The sequence below is a fragment of the Anguilla rostrata genome, chromosome 7 (genome assembly GCF_018555375.3).
Source record: "Anguilla rostrata isolate EN2019 chromosome 7, ASM1855537v3, whole genome shotgun sequence".
NCBI classification, from domain to species: domain Eukaryota; kingdom Metazoa; phylum Chordata; class Actinopteri; order Anguilliformes; family Anguillidae; genus Anguilla; species Anguilla rostrata.
Window position 1 is genome coordinate 54,493,428 of NC_057939.1, and position 16,601 is coordinate 54,510,028.

Consider the following 16,601-nt stretch of genomic DNA (forward strand, 5'->3'; position numbering starts at 1 on the left):
TGCTGGGAGAAGAGGGGTCCAGAGTACAGACGCGGCAATGACCTCATCCACGCCGTGGCGATGACCTCACTCACGCCGCGCAGCTGCGGCGGTCCACGGCACAGACCGGTCCCACGTCTTCACCGCCGCTCCGTTTGGCCCTCGCGGCGGAAACGCCAGGTCCTGCTCTGGGCCGCGCGGCCGACGTTCGGCTCGCAAACGGACACGAGCGTCAATCAAAACCGCCGCGTTCTCTCGGGTAGGTCAGCGGTAATGCCTCTGTTTAAGGAAAAAAAATCTGACCTCTGAATTTGCACATATGCACCTCAATTCATTTACTACTCTGTGCATACATGGGGATGCTAGCAGACGGGGTGTAGGTCTGCCACAAACCCCCCCCCCTTTTTTGGTCATTAGGCCCCTCCCTGTAATCCACAACACTCCCGTTCCCTGTGTTTGTTTGGGATGTTCATTCCTGCTCCTCCGCAGCGCGATCGCTCAGGCGGACTCCACCGTGATGACGGCCTCCTCCTTGAGCGGGGCGGGGCCGGGGGCGGGGCTAGGGGCGGGGCCACAGAGGCCGGCACACTCCTCGCTCACTCGTGTCTCGCTCGCCCGCGCCTGGGAGCAGTCCGCGCTGTCGTGGAGCGCGTGGGGCCCCTCCCCCTCGGCCTGCGCCTTGCTCCGCCCAGCCCCCTCCCCCTTCTCCGCCTCCTCCTCCTCTTCCTCTTCCTCGCTCTCCACCTGGCAGCGGCACACCTCGATGCCGGAGTCCCCGGTGAGCCGGCGGTGGCGGTACTGGCTCTCGTCCGCGTCCACGTCCTCCTCGTCGGCGTCGGACGCGCACGGCGAGCGGCCGTCGGGCTCAAAGAAGTCCACGTTGGGGGAGAAGAGGGCGTGTTTGGGCGGAGACAGGGTGGGCTTAGGGGAGGGGCTCTCGTCCACACGCGGGCCTCCTTCTCCCGTCGAGTCTGCCGGGGGATCGGCGAGCGGGAGCGCGGGGGCGCTCGGGGCAGGGGGGGGAAGGGGAGCGGGAGCAGGAGCGGGAGGGGGCGGAGGTTGGGGCAGGGTGGGACTTCCGGCAGGGGGGGCGGGGCTTTCGGAAGCGGGGGCAGGGCTTTCGGAAGCAGGGGCGGGGCTTCCGGCCGCGGGGGCGGGGCCGAGGGGCTGGAAGTCGCTGGCCTCGCTGGGCGTGGTGGCGTTGCTGGTGTCGGTCTCGTAGGTCACCTGCGCGGAGAAGGAGGTGCTGCAGGGGGAGGTGCCCGAGCAGGACTCGCAGGAGCAGCTGGTGTAGTTGTCGGAGCTCTGGGAGGAGGTCAGGCCGCTGGGGCCGGCGTGGGCGTACAGCCCGCCCCCCCCCTGCACCGCGAACACGGAGCTGTACGGGGGAGGGGGGGTGCTCGGCTGGGCCGCCACCTCCTCGTAGGACGGGAGCTTAAACGAAGCCAAGAAACCTGCCAAAAGCAAACTCAGTTTTATTTTTACTTCACTGCGCTCTCAGGAAAGCAACACGTTTCCCCCCCATAATTAAATACTCATACTTTACAAGCTGTATTTCTGCATTGGATACTAGAAACCTGGACAAGTATGGAGTTACACTTGTGTCATTATCACGCAAGCAGATCTTCTCACACTGCAATGGAAAAGTATTTTACGGAACGTGTGTGAAAGAGAAAAGGGTGTCGTACTGAGGTCCAGCATGGACGTGGGGTAGTTGCAGGCCCCGTGGTAGGCGATGAGGTTGATCTCCCGCTGTCTCTGTTGCTGCTGGATCCGCAGCTTCGCTCTCCGGTGGCGGTACGCACAGCAGCAGCTGAACATGATGAGGACCGTCCAGAGCAGCCAGAACCCTGAGGAACCCAAGAGCCTTTTACTCACCCTACCCAAAGAGAACCCTGAAGAACCCAACAGTCTTTCACACAACCTCCCCAAAGAGAACCCTGAGGAACCCAACAGCCTTTCACACAACCCTCCCCAAAGTGAACTCTGAACAACCCAACATTCAGTTACACAACCTCCCCAAAGAGAACCCTGAGGAACCCAAAATTCAGAACAACCTAACAAGTCTTCTACACTTCTGTCATCTGCTCACAATAGAGCTTATAGTCACACAGACTACAGCAATTTACAGGTCACACACACACAAGTGTTAGAGTTTGCGATGATGGTGCTGTCTACACTGAAACAGAGTCAAACCAAGTGCATCATGTGAGCGGTCCACAGAGAGGTCTGCGGGGGGGTGTACTCACACCAGAGCTCGTAGTAGTAGGTGCATGGGAGCGGTCCACAGAGAGGTCTGCGGGGGGGTGTACTCACACCAGAGCTCGTAGTAGTAGGTGCATGGGAGCGGTCCACAGAGAGGTCTGCGGGGGGGTGTACTCACACCAGAGCTCGTAGTAGTAGGTGCATGGGAGCGGTCCACAGAGAGGTCTGCGGGGGGGTGTACTCACACCAGAGCTCGTAGTAGTAGGTGCAGCAGCCCGTCTCTCCACAGCAGTGGCCGGTCTCGCAGAGGTACCCCCCTCCGTTGCCCTTGACCCCGGGGCAATACTTAGGGCTGCCAATCAGGGGCAGGCTACCAGCACTCTGGAACTCCACGCCCTGCGAGAGAGCACAGCACAGTCAGGATGCTGCCCTTTATCAGGAGAGAGCAGGGACAATCTAACCACAGAAAGTACAGGTAATCTGACCCCAGCCAGGAAGTACAGGCAATCCAACCCCAGCCAGGAAGTACAGACAATCAAACCCCAGCCAGGAAGTACAGACAATCAAACCCCAGCCAGGAAGTACAGACAATCAAACCCCAGAAAGTACAGACAATCCAACCCCAGAAAGTACTGCTCTCTTATGGCCAGTTTCTGACAGGAGAAAACCAGCACAAACAACATCACACAGCTTTACTCAATACATGAAGGTGGAAGCAGTGCTTACCTGGCTAATGGTTGTCATGTCCGTATTCTGTGGGGATACTGTCATCTGAAATTTTAAAAAGTATGTTCTTCAGCAATTTTGCACAGGAAAATCATTTCCTTTTTTTAATTACTTTTGACAGAAAAGAAGATGTTATCACATTTAGGCAACTTTAGTCCAAGCTTAGAACCACGGCCACAATAACTGTAACTCAAATGCTCAAATACAAATGCTACAACAGTGAAATAATTAGGCCTATACATACACAGTACTGTTTACAATAATGAGCAAGATGAGCCCTAACATCATACCCCAACGGGAGATAGTGAAAGTTTACTTTAAATCAACTCAGTCACCCAGATCATTTACCACCAATTCTTTCCTTCTAAATTTTTAATTAATTTGAAAATTTTCTAAACCTCGTGGAGGTTCTTTAATCAAGACAGGAGTGAGATTCTAGCAGTGGGTTCACCGCCAACAGCACATGCACTCTGGCCTACAGGGCGCACAGTCGAATGTCAGCGAGGCAGTCTTTGTGCGTTGCACGTTTTGTATTCTGTTGAAAAGAACGCTGCTCCCCGTTAACACACAGTACGTTTTTCTTTTTTTACTGATTCTCGATTCTGTAGACGACTGGGGGCGTCCATTGTTCTCATTTCAATGACTCTTACAGGACAATACTGACAGGAGGAGTTGCTGGGCGATGAGTCTTTAGGGTGCGCCCAGACAGAACTGCCAAAAGCCCAGACGGTATGGGGGAGGACACCCCCCACCCCCACCGCCCTCTCTCTTGTGATAACAATGATATTCATCAATTAGGACCAAGCACGGACCATTTATGTTGTATTCATTCAGTCTCATTAGTACAGATAGGCCTATATACTACGTACATTTCACTGAGAGCATTTTCAACTAAAGCAACTGACAAAATTTTACATTTTACATAAACGCTGTGTAAAATAACTTCAGCAACACAGTGACTCTAATTTTGCCTAAATTTGTTTGTCAGTTTAGTAAATACAGAAAAAAGCAAACGTATCTTGATGGTGAATAGACCATTGATAGGGCAAAGATGTTTGAACAAGGATTGACTTGTTGAATGGAAATGGGTCAAACACAAAGCTATGCCTAAACTGCACTGATTTCCACCTCCAACAGTTTAACAAAGCCAGACTTATTTATGCTTTTTTAGGTATTTACAATCATTTCTTGATGCGTTCCTTACATACATCACTTTATGACATTATGCCAAATGCAAGTTTCTAGATGGGAGCAGTGATGTTAAAAATTAAATATAAACCAATGAGGGCAAACACATCATTTACATAAAAGATTATCAGACATTATCCAAGGGTAAAAAAACTGAGATATAACACACGACCGGATAAATCCTTCCGATTCGTACCATCCGTCGCTTTCAAGTGTGGCTTTAATGGGGTATTAAATGATCAGCATAAGACGCAGCTTATCGTGATTTTCACGCCTACTGCACTCAGCGCAAGATGCAAAAAAAAAAAAAAAAAAAACACGAGAACGAGGAACAATCTCTGAGCGCCAGGAACCGCGAAGATGACATGCGTGCACCGCGTTTGCGTTCCGATTCAGAGTTGATTTATTTTATTTTTTTGTTAGCATGTAGCCTACAATTCTCATCAGCCCACCAAATCTTAATAGGTAACAAACTCACATACCACGAACGCCTGAGCTCCATGTCTCCTGCTTCTGTCACACCTGGCTTCCTGGGCAAGATGCGTTTACCCTGAGAATAAAAAAATAAAAATACATTTAAGAGATTAAAATAAAACTCAATGAACATGCATGTCATATCCTGTCATTCAGTCACATTTAGGCTTGATGTGTATAAGACTGTGACTGTGTATAAATCAATGTTTCCACTTTCATCTCTCTTTTAGCCTTTTACAGGTTCATTCTCCTCAGTCCATCTTTATTTCTGTGTCTAACACTGAGATTACTGCAACAGTGTGTACCTTAAGTCTCCATTGGATTGCCCACACATTCCTCCTCATATTTATAAACTATGTATCCCTCTAAATGATTTTCAGCATAAACATGATTCATTTCCTCCGTTTGCTATCATTCTGGGTTGATTTCAATGCTCATCTCAAAACATTCAAACCAGTTGAGAGTTATGTACCAATGTAGTAAGTAGACAAGCTGGAAATCTACAAAGCCTAATTTCTACAGGAACTGCTTCCCTAGGAAACTACTTGTGCTCTGTGGATGAGGGCACTATTATTTTCAAGAGAAATATGTCAAGAGAAATTTTTGAAAGACAGAATTAGACCCAGAGTTAAGCCGAGGACTTATTGCATGCGGAAATTCAATTAGAATCACAACCTCAGCAACTAAACAGAGCCAATCACCTAATGGTTAGGTTACAAATGCAGGAGTCACTAAATCTTTATCCTTTTAAATAAGACAGCGCTGGACGGCAGCGTTAATTGCAGCCTTACGTCCGCGCTAAATTAAGCTATAAATTGCAAATGTTCAGACTAGCTCTACAGTCAGACATGGGTCCCTGGACCAGAGTTTGTTTTAAAAAAATTTAAAAAAATTCCACCTGAAACTCCACGTAAGAATAGCATTTGACGTTGAACATCTCAATAAATTCCTTTTTTGTTTGTTTGTTTCTGTGCAGGTACACTAACACGTACAGTATTTGCTGGCTGGCGTGTGGATTGAGTTAGTACAGTATTTGCTGGCTGGCGTGTGGATTGAGTTACAGTCTATTTAGTGATTTGTGAAGTTGTCTAAGGTAGTAGTAAGTTATAGCATAATGGTTATGCAGCTACTGTAACTCAAAAGCGGCGTGTTCGATTTGTTCATTTGAATTGCATCCGTAAAAATATCCAGCTATATAAATGATATGTAAGGGGGATGGGAAGTAATCTATGTAAATAGGATAAGAGCATCTCCTAAATGCCAGAGATGTAAATGTGTTGAATTAAAACCATTTGGAAAGCATTTCTCTCTCTTTCTCAAGTAGCTAGCTAACGTAGGCTTCTATTAGCTGACAAAAAATATCAATTTGGGATAACGGTAATAAAAAGCATTTAGGTTAAGGCATAAGCAGTTTAATTTCGTACAAATCAATTTAACACATAACGATCTGCATTTGGTGTAAATCCCTTACTGCCTAACGTTAGTCCTTTGAAGAAAGCTGTAGGTTTTAAATATACACAAAGAACACTGTCAAACAAAACAACCATCAATAACCTCTCTATATGCTACGGTACCAGGAGGCTCTCTAGCCAAGGTTTGTTGTTCTTGTCAACTGCTATTACAGAACACAGCAGACCAAAAACTACCGTAGTCTGCAAAGGAATACACTTTGTTATTCGTATAAACAAAATTTTACTATCTAGCTAGCTTCAACGTAAATGTTATTGTATTAGCTGGTTTTGCAGGCTAGTTAGGCATAATGTTGTTCCTAATGTTTGATAAATACTACTTCCATGGCTACAGTTAGCTATAAATATTTACTTTGCTTGCTAGCTACATTTCCTAGCAAGTCAACGGTATGTGGTTAATGTGAACGAGAACGCTTCAGGTAAAAAAATAAATCAGCTAACATTAGCTAAATTGATTGGGCTTGTTAGCCACGGTTTAAAATTAATGAAAAATAAAACGCACTCACATCCTCCGCATCCATTTCGCTGTATATCAGACTACCTTAATCCATGACCAGAAGTTTCTTGATATTATAAAATAACCATTGGATGCTGTTGCAGTGAGCATCTCCCTCTTCCCAGGTCTAAAGCCAAACTGTCCGCCATTTCCGTCCGGAGAAAGGACAGCTCATCAGGGTTTCCCCACAGTCCTCTGCTGGAAGCAAGCATCACTCTGCGAATACATGAGACAGAGCAACCGCGGCAATTCCAAATGATGCACTCGTATAAACGTTATAGTTATAAGGAAACCACTGCAATTAAATAAAGCAGATTAAATGTACTGTTAACTGGTCGTTATGATTGTTTTCAGTTCGGCTTCTTTTTTCAACGAATTGTCAGTCCATTCGACTGAGATTTGTTCGAATACGTCATGAGTGCCATCTGGACCAATGAGACTGGAGATCGCTGCTAGAAGTTCGACAGTCCAAACCGGTGATTCGTATTTTGTTCTACAATTTGTTTCATGAACGGTGTAAATTAATTCAACCCCAGCAGTCCGATTGTTGGAAATAAGACTACCCTGGGATATAATGCACCGTAACAAAGCAGCATCTTTAGGGGCCCATGAAAATGCGCGAATTAAGTATTATTTTCCAGATCAAGCTTGCAAAGTCTTTTCTGCTCATCGCTTGCATCTGTCATACTAATCAGAACAATTACTCTCACTATTTTCATGCTTGCGAAGTTTTTGTATATTTAATTTTTTTTTTAATAGATCGCATATATTTTCATGAAGATCTTCTCAAAGAATAAAATAAATAAACAGAAAATATTTCGGTTCAGGTCAACATTATACTCCGATATAGCACATCTGTAATGGTCCAAAACAATTCCTGCATCAGCACCAAAATCAGCAGTTACCTTATTTTTCCACAGGGCGTCAGCAGAGTACTAGAAACAACCGCTTCCACGCTTGTTTTTGTTGATGATGTAGCATACATTTAAATTATTGGGAGTTCTGTTTCCCGATATGACGGGTCAGGTTTGAACCTGATGTGTAACACAGTAAAGGCAAAAAAAACTACAGTTACACAGAACGAAAAGTACCAGCGTCTGGCTTTTATGAACTACCTTTCGATTATAGTTTTATAATTATGATCTGTATACACTGTTTTATTTTTAAATGTTCATGACTAATTGTTGTAGGTTTGGTGTGCTGGATGTACACCATTACGTATCACAAGATTTACAAGAGTTCGGCACCCAGTTTTCACTCAGGCAAATTCAACTCAGGACGTCATGCTCTGTTATGTTGTGGTATATATCATACGCACTGAAATATAGTTTTATTTCTGGTTGGATTATATTGTTAAAATATTGTAACTGTACTGTCCAATGGGGGTTGAACTGAAGAAAACTATTTCCATGCATGTTACTTTCATTCAGTGATGCTGAAAATGTAGTTTTACCCGCATGTAGTGTCATGCTAAGGTGTATCTCCATTTTGTCACTGGGTACAACAAAGACCTATGTTATAGTAATAGTCATATAACAAAAATAAATAATTTAATAATCAATGTTAATGAAATGCAATTCCCTTTTTTACTGCAAGCAAAATGATTGCCATACCTTATGAACTTGCTCAGAGTATTAACAAATGAACAACGGCATTAAAACGTTACTGACAGAAGAAGAATAAAATTCATCGGATCACGAGATATATGATGACAAATGAGGCAGACTGCCTTGCGCTGGTGCAGCGTTCACCTAGAGTGAACTTCAGCCTCAGCTGCTCTGTGTCCCGAGCGCACCCACAGCGGTGGTCCTCACGCGCAGTGTAGCGCAGAGCAGTGCTGTGCTTGTATCAGCCCGATGAACGCGAAACGCAAAGCCCTCGTGAACACAGATGGAAGCGCGAAAGATTGCGGTCTTATTGGATAAAGCGTCGTGCTGTGCCGTAAACTGAGCTCCTAATTTTCGTCTCGAGTCTCATAAAACTGCTGCTACCACACTGTTGCTATGCGGTTATTTGGCCAGTCGGTCAAGTGACTGTCACAGGCTTGGCAAATGATGTCATTGGAGGGGGGGGGGGGGGGGGGGGGGGGTTAAGACCGGGAAGCTTGATGACTTTGCAGAAATCGTTTCTCACATGCACAAGAAAAACCCAGTTAGGCGCACACACACAACTGACTGGTGAACACTACTGAACATCCTATTCGTAAATCTAAGAATGAATAAAACAGCACTTTGTTTTCTGGATGGCATATCATGTTTAAACACATAAACATGCACAGTCTGGTTAAAATGGCAGGGGTGTCTGCTCTGGCTCTGTCCTTAGGCTGGAGGTTAGTCGTGTACTGGGGCTGTCGATCCAAAGACCGAGTTGAGGTGGAAACTGAGGGCGACATACATCTTCGCTGCTGTCACAACACCCTGGCAAGATGTTCCAAGTTTCCTTGCAGCAGTGAGGTCACAATCTGCATTAAAATCATGCCACACCCAAGTAACAGCAGTATTGAAGGCATATGAAGTTGCCCCTGACTACAGTATCCCAGTGAGCAAAACAGGGAATCGAGACATCTAAAGGTTTTGGAAATCTAGGTTGACAGGCGTTTTGACATAAACAGACTAGGCTGACCCCAAAACAGGTCAGGTTTTACCAGGATATAGCCTGTCTACTTCCTAGTTGACTAGAAAATTTTCACTTTTCAACCAAATGTAACTGGGTTTTCATGTGAACGCTTAGAAGGCATTTCACCTTCTTTTCACCACATAAATGTTCACAGGAATACAGTGAATAAGTGGAGTACTGTACAGTACTTTCCTCACATAACAAGAAGCAGTTACCGGTTCATAAACGTATTGCAGGCTCGGTTGTTAATGTACTCGTGAATATCCAAAATGCCTGTGCACTACAGCTGTCCAAACTGTGAAGGGAAAGAGCTTTTACAAACACTTGAGCTTTTCCAAAACTTGATGACACTCAGATAAAAATTATAACAATATTTCAAAAGCTGTTGCTATTTTTTTTAAATCACGAAATATAACTTAAGCTAGAAGAAAGTCAAGTAAGGTGAGTAAAAGAAGGGAAAGTAGCAGCATAAGCAGCGCAGACATTTTTACAGCACCATGCAGCATTGTGGAGTTGATTTATTGGTGGCTGAATAGCCAATAGTAATTGGATCCTCGGTGCGACGAGAAGGGGCGGAGCATCGGAGGGGCGATTCAGGTGATTTATGGAACGGCTCGGCCTCCCCGTCCACCCCAGCGCACAGAGAAAAGTTCCCCAAACCGAAGTCATCCATCCCGCTGTTCGCCGCAGTAGCAGCATATGTGCATGAGACGGGATGAGCCGGCATACCTCCGGAAACGCTGCCAAATAAAACTGCAAACGCAGGCCCTCTCAAACCCGCGCAGGACCTCTCAAACCCAGTATAAAATACGGCTGTGGCGTTCCTGGGATTGCACAGATATCTGGTAAATGCCACTAACGATGTGTGTGGAGGGAGTTTCCATACTGACAGATAATTGAGTGAAAAGGGAAGCTTCTCCTCTCCTCTTACATCCTTTTGTCACTTGTTTGTATTGGCCACACACAAACACAGCACGCACACACAATCGTGTACACATGTGGACGCACACACACACAGGCATGCACACACACACACAAACACAATGGCTTACGGAAAACCAGTGAAAGGCCATCTATAAAGAAGAGGAGTACAGGTTGGACAGAAATAATTGTATCATATCCTACCAATCAAAGGCTGGGGCACCTGACAGTAATGGTCATGTGACAGGTTCTGGAAAGCCAATCTGATGTTCCAGTGCAAGGCATTAGCAACACATCTGTATAAGTGCATCTTTATCCCACAAGAAGCCTCATTTATCTCTACTCCCAAAAGTAGATGCAAAGATATCTACCCTCCCCCCTCGCCCCCCCAAACTAAGACAGTCGCACTGAGATTATAAAAACGTCATAGTAAAAGATTAACAGAAGAAGAAACCTAGACATTTAGAGCAATGCATTTTCACATGTAATCTCCCATTTCAGCGTAATCCTCATTGGTGCCTTTATTCTGGTGTCCCGGTGGATTAATACCCTCTAAAGTAATAAACACGAGACTCTAATCAGTCCCCCGTGCAGCCTGATTGCACTCTGCAGTGAGTGCCTTGGGTTTAACCTCTGGCCGCGCGCGGTAATGACAAAGAGCAGCGCAACGCAAGAGAAACGGCATCCTCCCTACTGAACGCAGGAGTCGGCCAATCATGGGGGGGGAGGGTTCTTTCATTTGATCTCCACGCGAATTACGCATGTAGGGCCCTGCGTTTTATATCCTGGCTTGGCAACGGCAGCTGTGAGCAGAGATTAACACTGTCAGAGGAGAAGTCAGCGGAGACGGCACGGAGACATTGAAGCAGTGCCACGGCGCCGTGCCGTCCGCGAGCCCCGGTTTGCTCGGAACTGAGCGAGGCTCTCCGCAGGATGATGTGCAAACGTCTGCGCGTCCACATAACTCTGTGTGCTCAGATGAAGGAAGTGTGTGGGCAGTGTTTACTTCAGAGCAATCGCTGAAATAGGAAGGCCAACGGCTGCATTTAAAAGAGCATGAACTGGCGTGTGACGGTCATGTGATCGAGCCCTGAGAAATGCGGTTACTTGTGCACGGTCCTGGTGAAAAATTATGTGCAATAAGTTTGTATTTGAATATGGAATTTAAATTCCCGTATTTTTCATGTATCCGTGCATAATAAAGCGCACAATTAACAAATTAATATAATTTAAATGAATAAGTTAAAAAATGTAAACTACCATTCCAGCCATTGCATAATAAAATTGAGCGGAGTCAGCACTAACGCTGACCCACATTTAAAAAGGACCTTTCACCAAGTGCCTCAGATTAATGACCCACCATGTTACTGCAGCGAGGCCCCTCCATGTGTGCTACATTTCCCTTTGGGCGCATGTCAACAACAGGAAGGGAGCCCGCTCTGTGCCGTGTGTTAGCGGAGCGCTTTCCATTAGCTAAAGAATGTTGTCAAGTTGCACTTTCATGCGCTGTGATACTGTTTATGATTCTCTCTCGCAAATTCACGGCGGCAGTAATTTAAAATTGCACATATTCCTGCCGAGAAAAAGTCGAACGTGTGCGGTCTCTTTCGTTTGTTTTGCTTCTTTCTCGGAGGACGCGGTGACCCAGTTTCGGCTCCCCCCCCGACTGTATCTCCGTGGGTGTAAAGTTCAGAGGCTCGTGAGCGCGACCGACTCTCAACCAGGCCCCTCCGCTCTTGGCTCCCAATGTCTGGGGAAGGCGCCAAGGCGAGAGACAGTGGCGAGAGTCGAGAAGCGCGAAGGCGGACCGGCCCTGGAGTCCGTTTATTCACAAGAAAAGCCCCAGTCTGCTACTCCGCCCACGCGCATTCACGGAACGCGCAGGGTTTCAAAGCCATGCCCTTTTAGATTCCTGCAGCAGCTATTCGTGAAGCTGACCGACACTGGAAAAATCACGGGGAAGAAAAAGAAGAGCTTTCGCAGCCGGTGCTGCAAATAAGAATTCCGGAGAGTAATAGTAAAAAAGGTAGAAAAGGTTTTTTTTCTTTACTCAGCAGTTGTTTTGGTTGAGATGCTTATGGACTGTGAAGAAGGGACCGCATTCCTCGGGGCACAAGCGGACGGCTGTGACGGACCCCCCCCCGATGTGAGCTCGAAGATAAGCAGCCGAATGTAGGTCAGCAGTCAGCGCTGACTTTACCAATTAGAAACAGCTGCATGAGTTTGGCCGCCGCCGCCTGACTGGGATTCAGAGCTGCGGCTGCTCTCCGCTGCACCGAGCTCAGCACCTCAGCCCGGGTCCTAAAGCACATAAACACACGACTAGCATTCGAGCCGCCACCTTTGGAATGCTGGCATTCCGCTGCCGTTCGTATAGGCCGGGTCGCAGTGTAGAACAGTGCTAACCAACCCTGCTCCTGGAGATGTACCGTCCTGAAGGTTTTCACTCCAACCCAAAGAAAGCACAGCTCATTCGGCAGCTAGAGAAATGTTGAGCTACTAATTAGCAGAGTCAGGTGTGCCAAATTAGGGCTGAAATGAAAACCTGCTGAATGGTGGATCTCCAGGAACAGGGTTATAAGAACAAGTGTATAAGATGATGTGTTTCTTACGGGTTAAAATCCTCTCTCTGATTGGCTGTGTACTGTAAATCATGTTTCAGTGCCACCCCCCCCCCCCCTTCCCAGTGCTGTTTTTCTGAATTATTCCCTTCTCTCCAGAGAGGCCCTCTTTTTTCATCACTGAGAAAGGCGGCTCTGTGGTCGTCCTTTTCCTCGAGAGGGTTCTTCAGCTTCTAGTTTTTTTCAATTACAGCTTCTTCCTTGTGTGCGTGTGTTTTTTTTTTCAGCGCCATGGCGACAGAACATGGCGGGAGAACAACACCGCTAATCGCACGCGCCGCGAAGCGCCCGAGCAGGTTGCCTCCGAGCTGCCTGCCGAAAACCTGGGAGCAATTACCTGTCTGCGGCCCCCCCTCCTCTCCCCTCCCCCTTCCCCTCCCGACCCCCCCCTCCTGCCCCCTCCCGACCCCCGCCATCTGGAGACAGCGGCCGTCAGCCTCGCACGCCAGCGGAATGGAAAACACTTCAGTTAACAAGATTCAATCAGAGCCGGGCTAAGAGCGGCACGCACACACACACACACACACACAGGCTGCTCCCCCCGCGGCCGTCTGTTTGCACGGACGCTCGGGCTGAGAGGGAGAGTGTTTGGAGAGGAGGTGAAAGGGTGAAGCAGGATCACCACCACCCCCCCATCCCCCCATCCCCCCGTCCCCCGCTCAACCCCCCCTTCCTTCCCTACAGAACAGAGCTGGCATCGGGCTGAGGGGCAGACCCGGCCAGACCCGGCCCTGTCCCGGCCAGCTGTGCGTATCGAATGCCAGACAGACACTACGGAAAGGCGCGCCCTTCCCCCGTCGTTCACACGCACCCGTCCCGCTCGGGGCAGGGGGGTAGTTACGGGGCTCCTGCCGTGCCCGCTGGGTCCTGCGCGGGTTCGCCAGCGAACGCCGGAGCCAAACATTTCGGCAGCGGCGAGCAAATTCCATAAACACGGGAACAGCAGACCCCAAACAGGAGCCGCCGGTGGAGTAAGCAGGCACACATAAACACATAAAAATGGCCCCGCCCGTGTAAAACTAGGGCACATTCGCCTTTTGAAATTGCGCTCTCAAATGTGGAATGAAATTTATTTTTTGTTGAGTATTTCCTCATCAGCTTGATAGTACTTTGCCGGAAGTGTCTGGTTCATTTGCAATTGTTATCTTGTATTTAAAGCTCATTACAGCCTTTGGCGTGGTCTTTCAGGTTTCTTTGGCATCTATGGGATCCTAGAATGGATGTTGAAACACTTAAGTGCTGAATTTTATGCAGTTGTGGAGATTGTGGACTCTTGCTTCCTCCAAGGTCACTTTGACCTTGGTGAGCCAAGGAAAGTAAATTCTGTTGCTCAGGGAAAAAGATGCCAGGGGGGTGGGAGGGGGACCAAAACAAGACAGAGCAAAAAAAAAATAATATGTATCCAAATTAGGCCACTTAGTAAAAACTAACTTACAGTGCAGGCCCTGCGAGGTCCAGGTAGATCCAGCCACATTCAGGCAGACCCATCCAGTTAGCCTTGGCAGCCCGTTACATTGGCTGGGCTGTATCTCTCTGATCTGGGAAAACTGCACTCAGGATGTTTGTCATCCGTGGAGCCGTTTCTGAATGCATACAAGTCTGAGACCTGGGCAGACACCCTTTTTTTCCTTTTGAAAATCTCCAAAACAAACAAACAAAATCACATCCCCCAGAATGTGAGAGAAATTTCTTCAGCTGCTGTCTGGGTAGAGGTTGGAATTCAGTGCTTCATGAGAGTGGGATCTGGAAAAGACACGTGCGTGCACGCATGCACACACACACACACACACAAACACACATGCACGCATGCACGCACACACACACACACAAACACGCACACACACACACAAACACACATGCATACACACACACATGCACGCACAAACACATGCATGCGCACACGTGCACACACACACTTGCGTGCGCACACACACACACACACACACACACACGAGCATGGCAAACACATGCACCACATGGCAGGATACAGAGGGAGGAAGAATAACAAATAAATCAGATTGAACCAGCAGGGAAAGCTACACCCACAGCACCTCGCCACAGCGCTCAAGGGCAGGATTCACTTTCAAAAAGTGCAAATTCAACAGCGGAGCCCGTCCAAGTGCGCCTAAAATAACACCGGGGCCCTCGTTACCCGCGCGCGCTGGGCTACGGCACATCTCTGAGCGCGTGCGCTTAAAGGGGATGGGAGAATAATGGCGGGCGTGCGTGTTTCAGTGGTTAAAGGGGATGGGAGAATAATGGCGGGCATGCATGTTACAGTGGTTAAAGGGGATGGGAGAATAATGGCGGGCATGCATGTTACAGTGGTTAAAGGGGATGGGAGGATAATGACGTGTTCCAGCGGGATAAGCTGGAGTGTGTCCCACAGGCTGGAGGGGCCGGGCCTTTATGTACCGTTACCGCTCTGACGAGGAACACCTCCCGCTAAATTAAGGCCACTCTACCTCACGAGGTGTCGTGGCAGCCTAACGATGGATGCCCCCGAAATAGGTCTGCCGTAAAAGTTGAGCCTGTTTTTGTTTTTCATTGTAAACAGTCACTGTTTACAATGTTGTGCGCCTTAAACTGCAGAGAGATTGGATGTGGGAAATGTAGTTTCTTGTAACAGCCTGTAGTCAAACTTATAGAGCAGGCATCTGCTGAGGATTATTCACTCATTAGTACTCTGTTCCACACACACTCAGACCACTCCCACTGTGCTGAATTAGTGATCAGTTCCCACAGGTTGTGATATGAGCTCACAATAAACTCCACTGGTTACCAGCAAGATGGATGACAGGTCTAAAATGACAGCTGCAAAATCAGGTCACTCATCGCCAACCGTTTCAAGTTTTGAAACCGTGTGAAAAATATATTCATCTGAATCACATTGCTATGGATACTGCGGGGTTTCCTTGTCCAGTGTCTTGCCTTGAGTGTGCTCGGGTGAGCTGCTCTGACCAGAAGGTGGTCAGGTGACCCCTGCTTCATCCTCCACCATTTATCATCCCCGAACACAAGGAGCTAATGGAGCTGCGGTTTGAATCTGTGCTGGGGAAACCTCAGAGGTGATCAGCAAAAGCTTGCACACTCACATGGAGAACAAAGGTTTCTGAACACCATTGGCCCATTGTTAAAATCTCACTTTCCTTCCCTCACTTGCAAAAACATATATGAACGTTCAAGGGACAAAAAGCAGAAACAAATACACATACAGAAAATAACATGCTCACAACACACACATACACACACACAAGCTGACTCTGCCAGATTGTTCAAAATAGCATTTTTTGGCAGTCATAAATGAAATTAGACCAGCACTAGTGAATGACACCACAGTGGCTGGCAGAAGTGTGGGACCCAGCTGAAGATAGCCTTATCACAGCCGGCCCAACCATACTTACTCATGCTATCGTTACCGCACAGCTCCCTGACGTGCAGTACGTGTCCTCCCCAACAGGCCCAGAAGTCCTGAACAATCAGATGCAGGAGATGACTACCTGTGAGAAGGCTTTTGCGTGTGACGCAGGGCTAGGCCAGGTGTGCCGCAAGCCCGTACCGTAGGCCGGGTTTGGCAACAGCGTGATTGACAGCAGCAACGAATGCTTTCAACACCTGACGTGTCACACTTCGCCGAACTTGCACACACGTTTCAGACAGAACACCCCTTGATCCTGTCTGAGCAGGGTAACAGGAAACACGCACCTCTTTACTAGTTTACACAGTCCACATTCGTGTGTTTTCTGTTGGAAACTGAAATCTCCCACATCAGTGCAGACCTGAATCAACTGATGACCCACATTAAATGTTTCCCTTGTTGTAGCTGGAGTAGCTGTCACGTAACCTGCCAAGGGCCGCCCGGGGTGTATATTTGCATGCAGCTGTACGACAGTTCATTATTTTACA

General features: G+C 47.6%; 1 protein-coding gene across 5 annotated transcripts in view; it reads right to left on the reverse strand.

Annotated features, from left to right (window-relative positions):
- Positions 1-16,601, reverse strand: part of LOC135260074 (WW domain-binding protein 1-like) — a 24,091-nt gene continuing 7,490 nt past the window's right edge. For 2 of the 5 annotated variants that reach the window (XM_064345230.1, XM_064345229.1), the window contains 5 exons: positions 4,581-4,648; positions 2,911-2,955; positions 2,430-2,580; positions 1,668-1,829; positions 1-1,433 (listed from right to left, as the gene is read on the reverse strand). In XM_064345230.1, coding sequence (XP_064201300.1) covers positions 478-1,433; positions 1,668-1,829; positions 2,430-2,580; positions 2,911-2,955 — 1,314 coding nt within the window. In that variant the 5' untranslated portion in view covers positions 4,581-4,648 and the 3' untranslated portion in view covers positions 1-477. The other 3 variants (XM_064345228.1, XM_064345227.1, XM_064345231.1) reach the window with 3 other exon arrangements.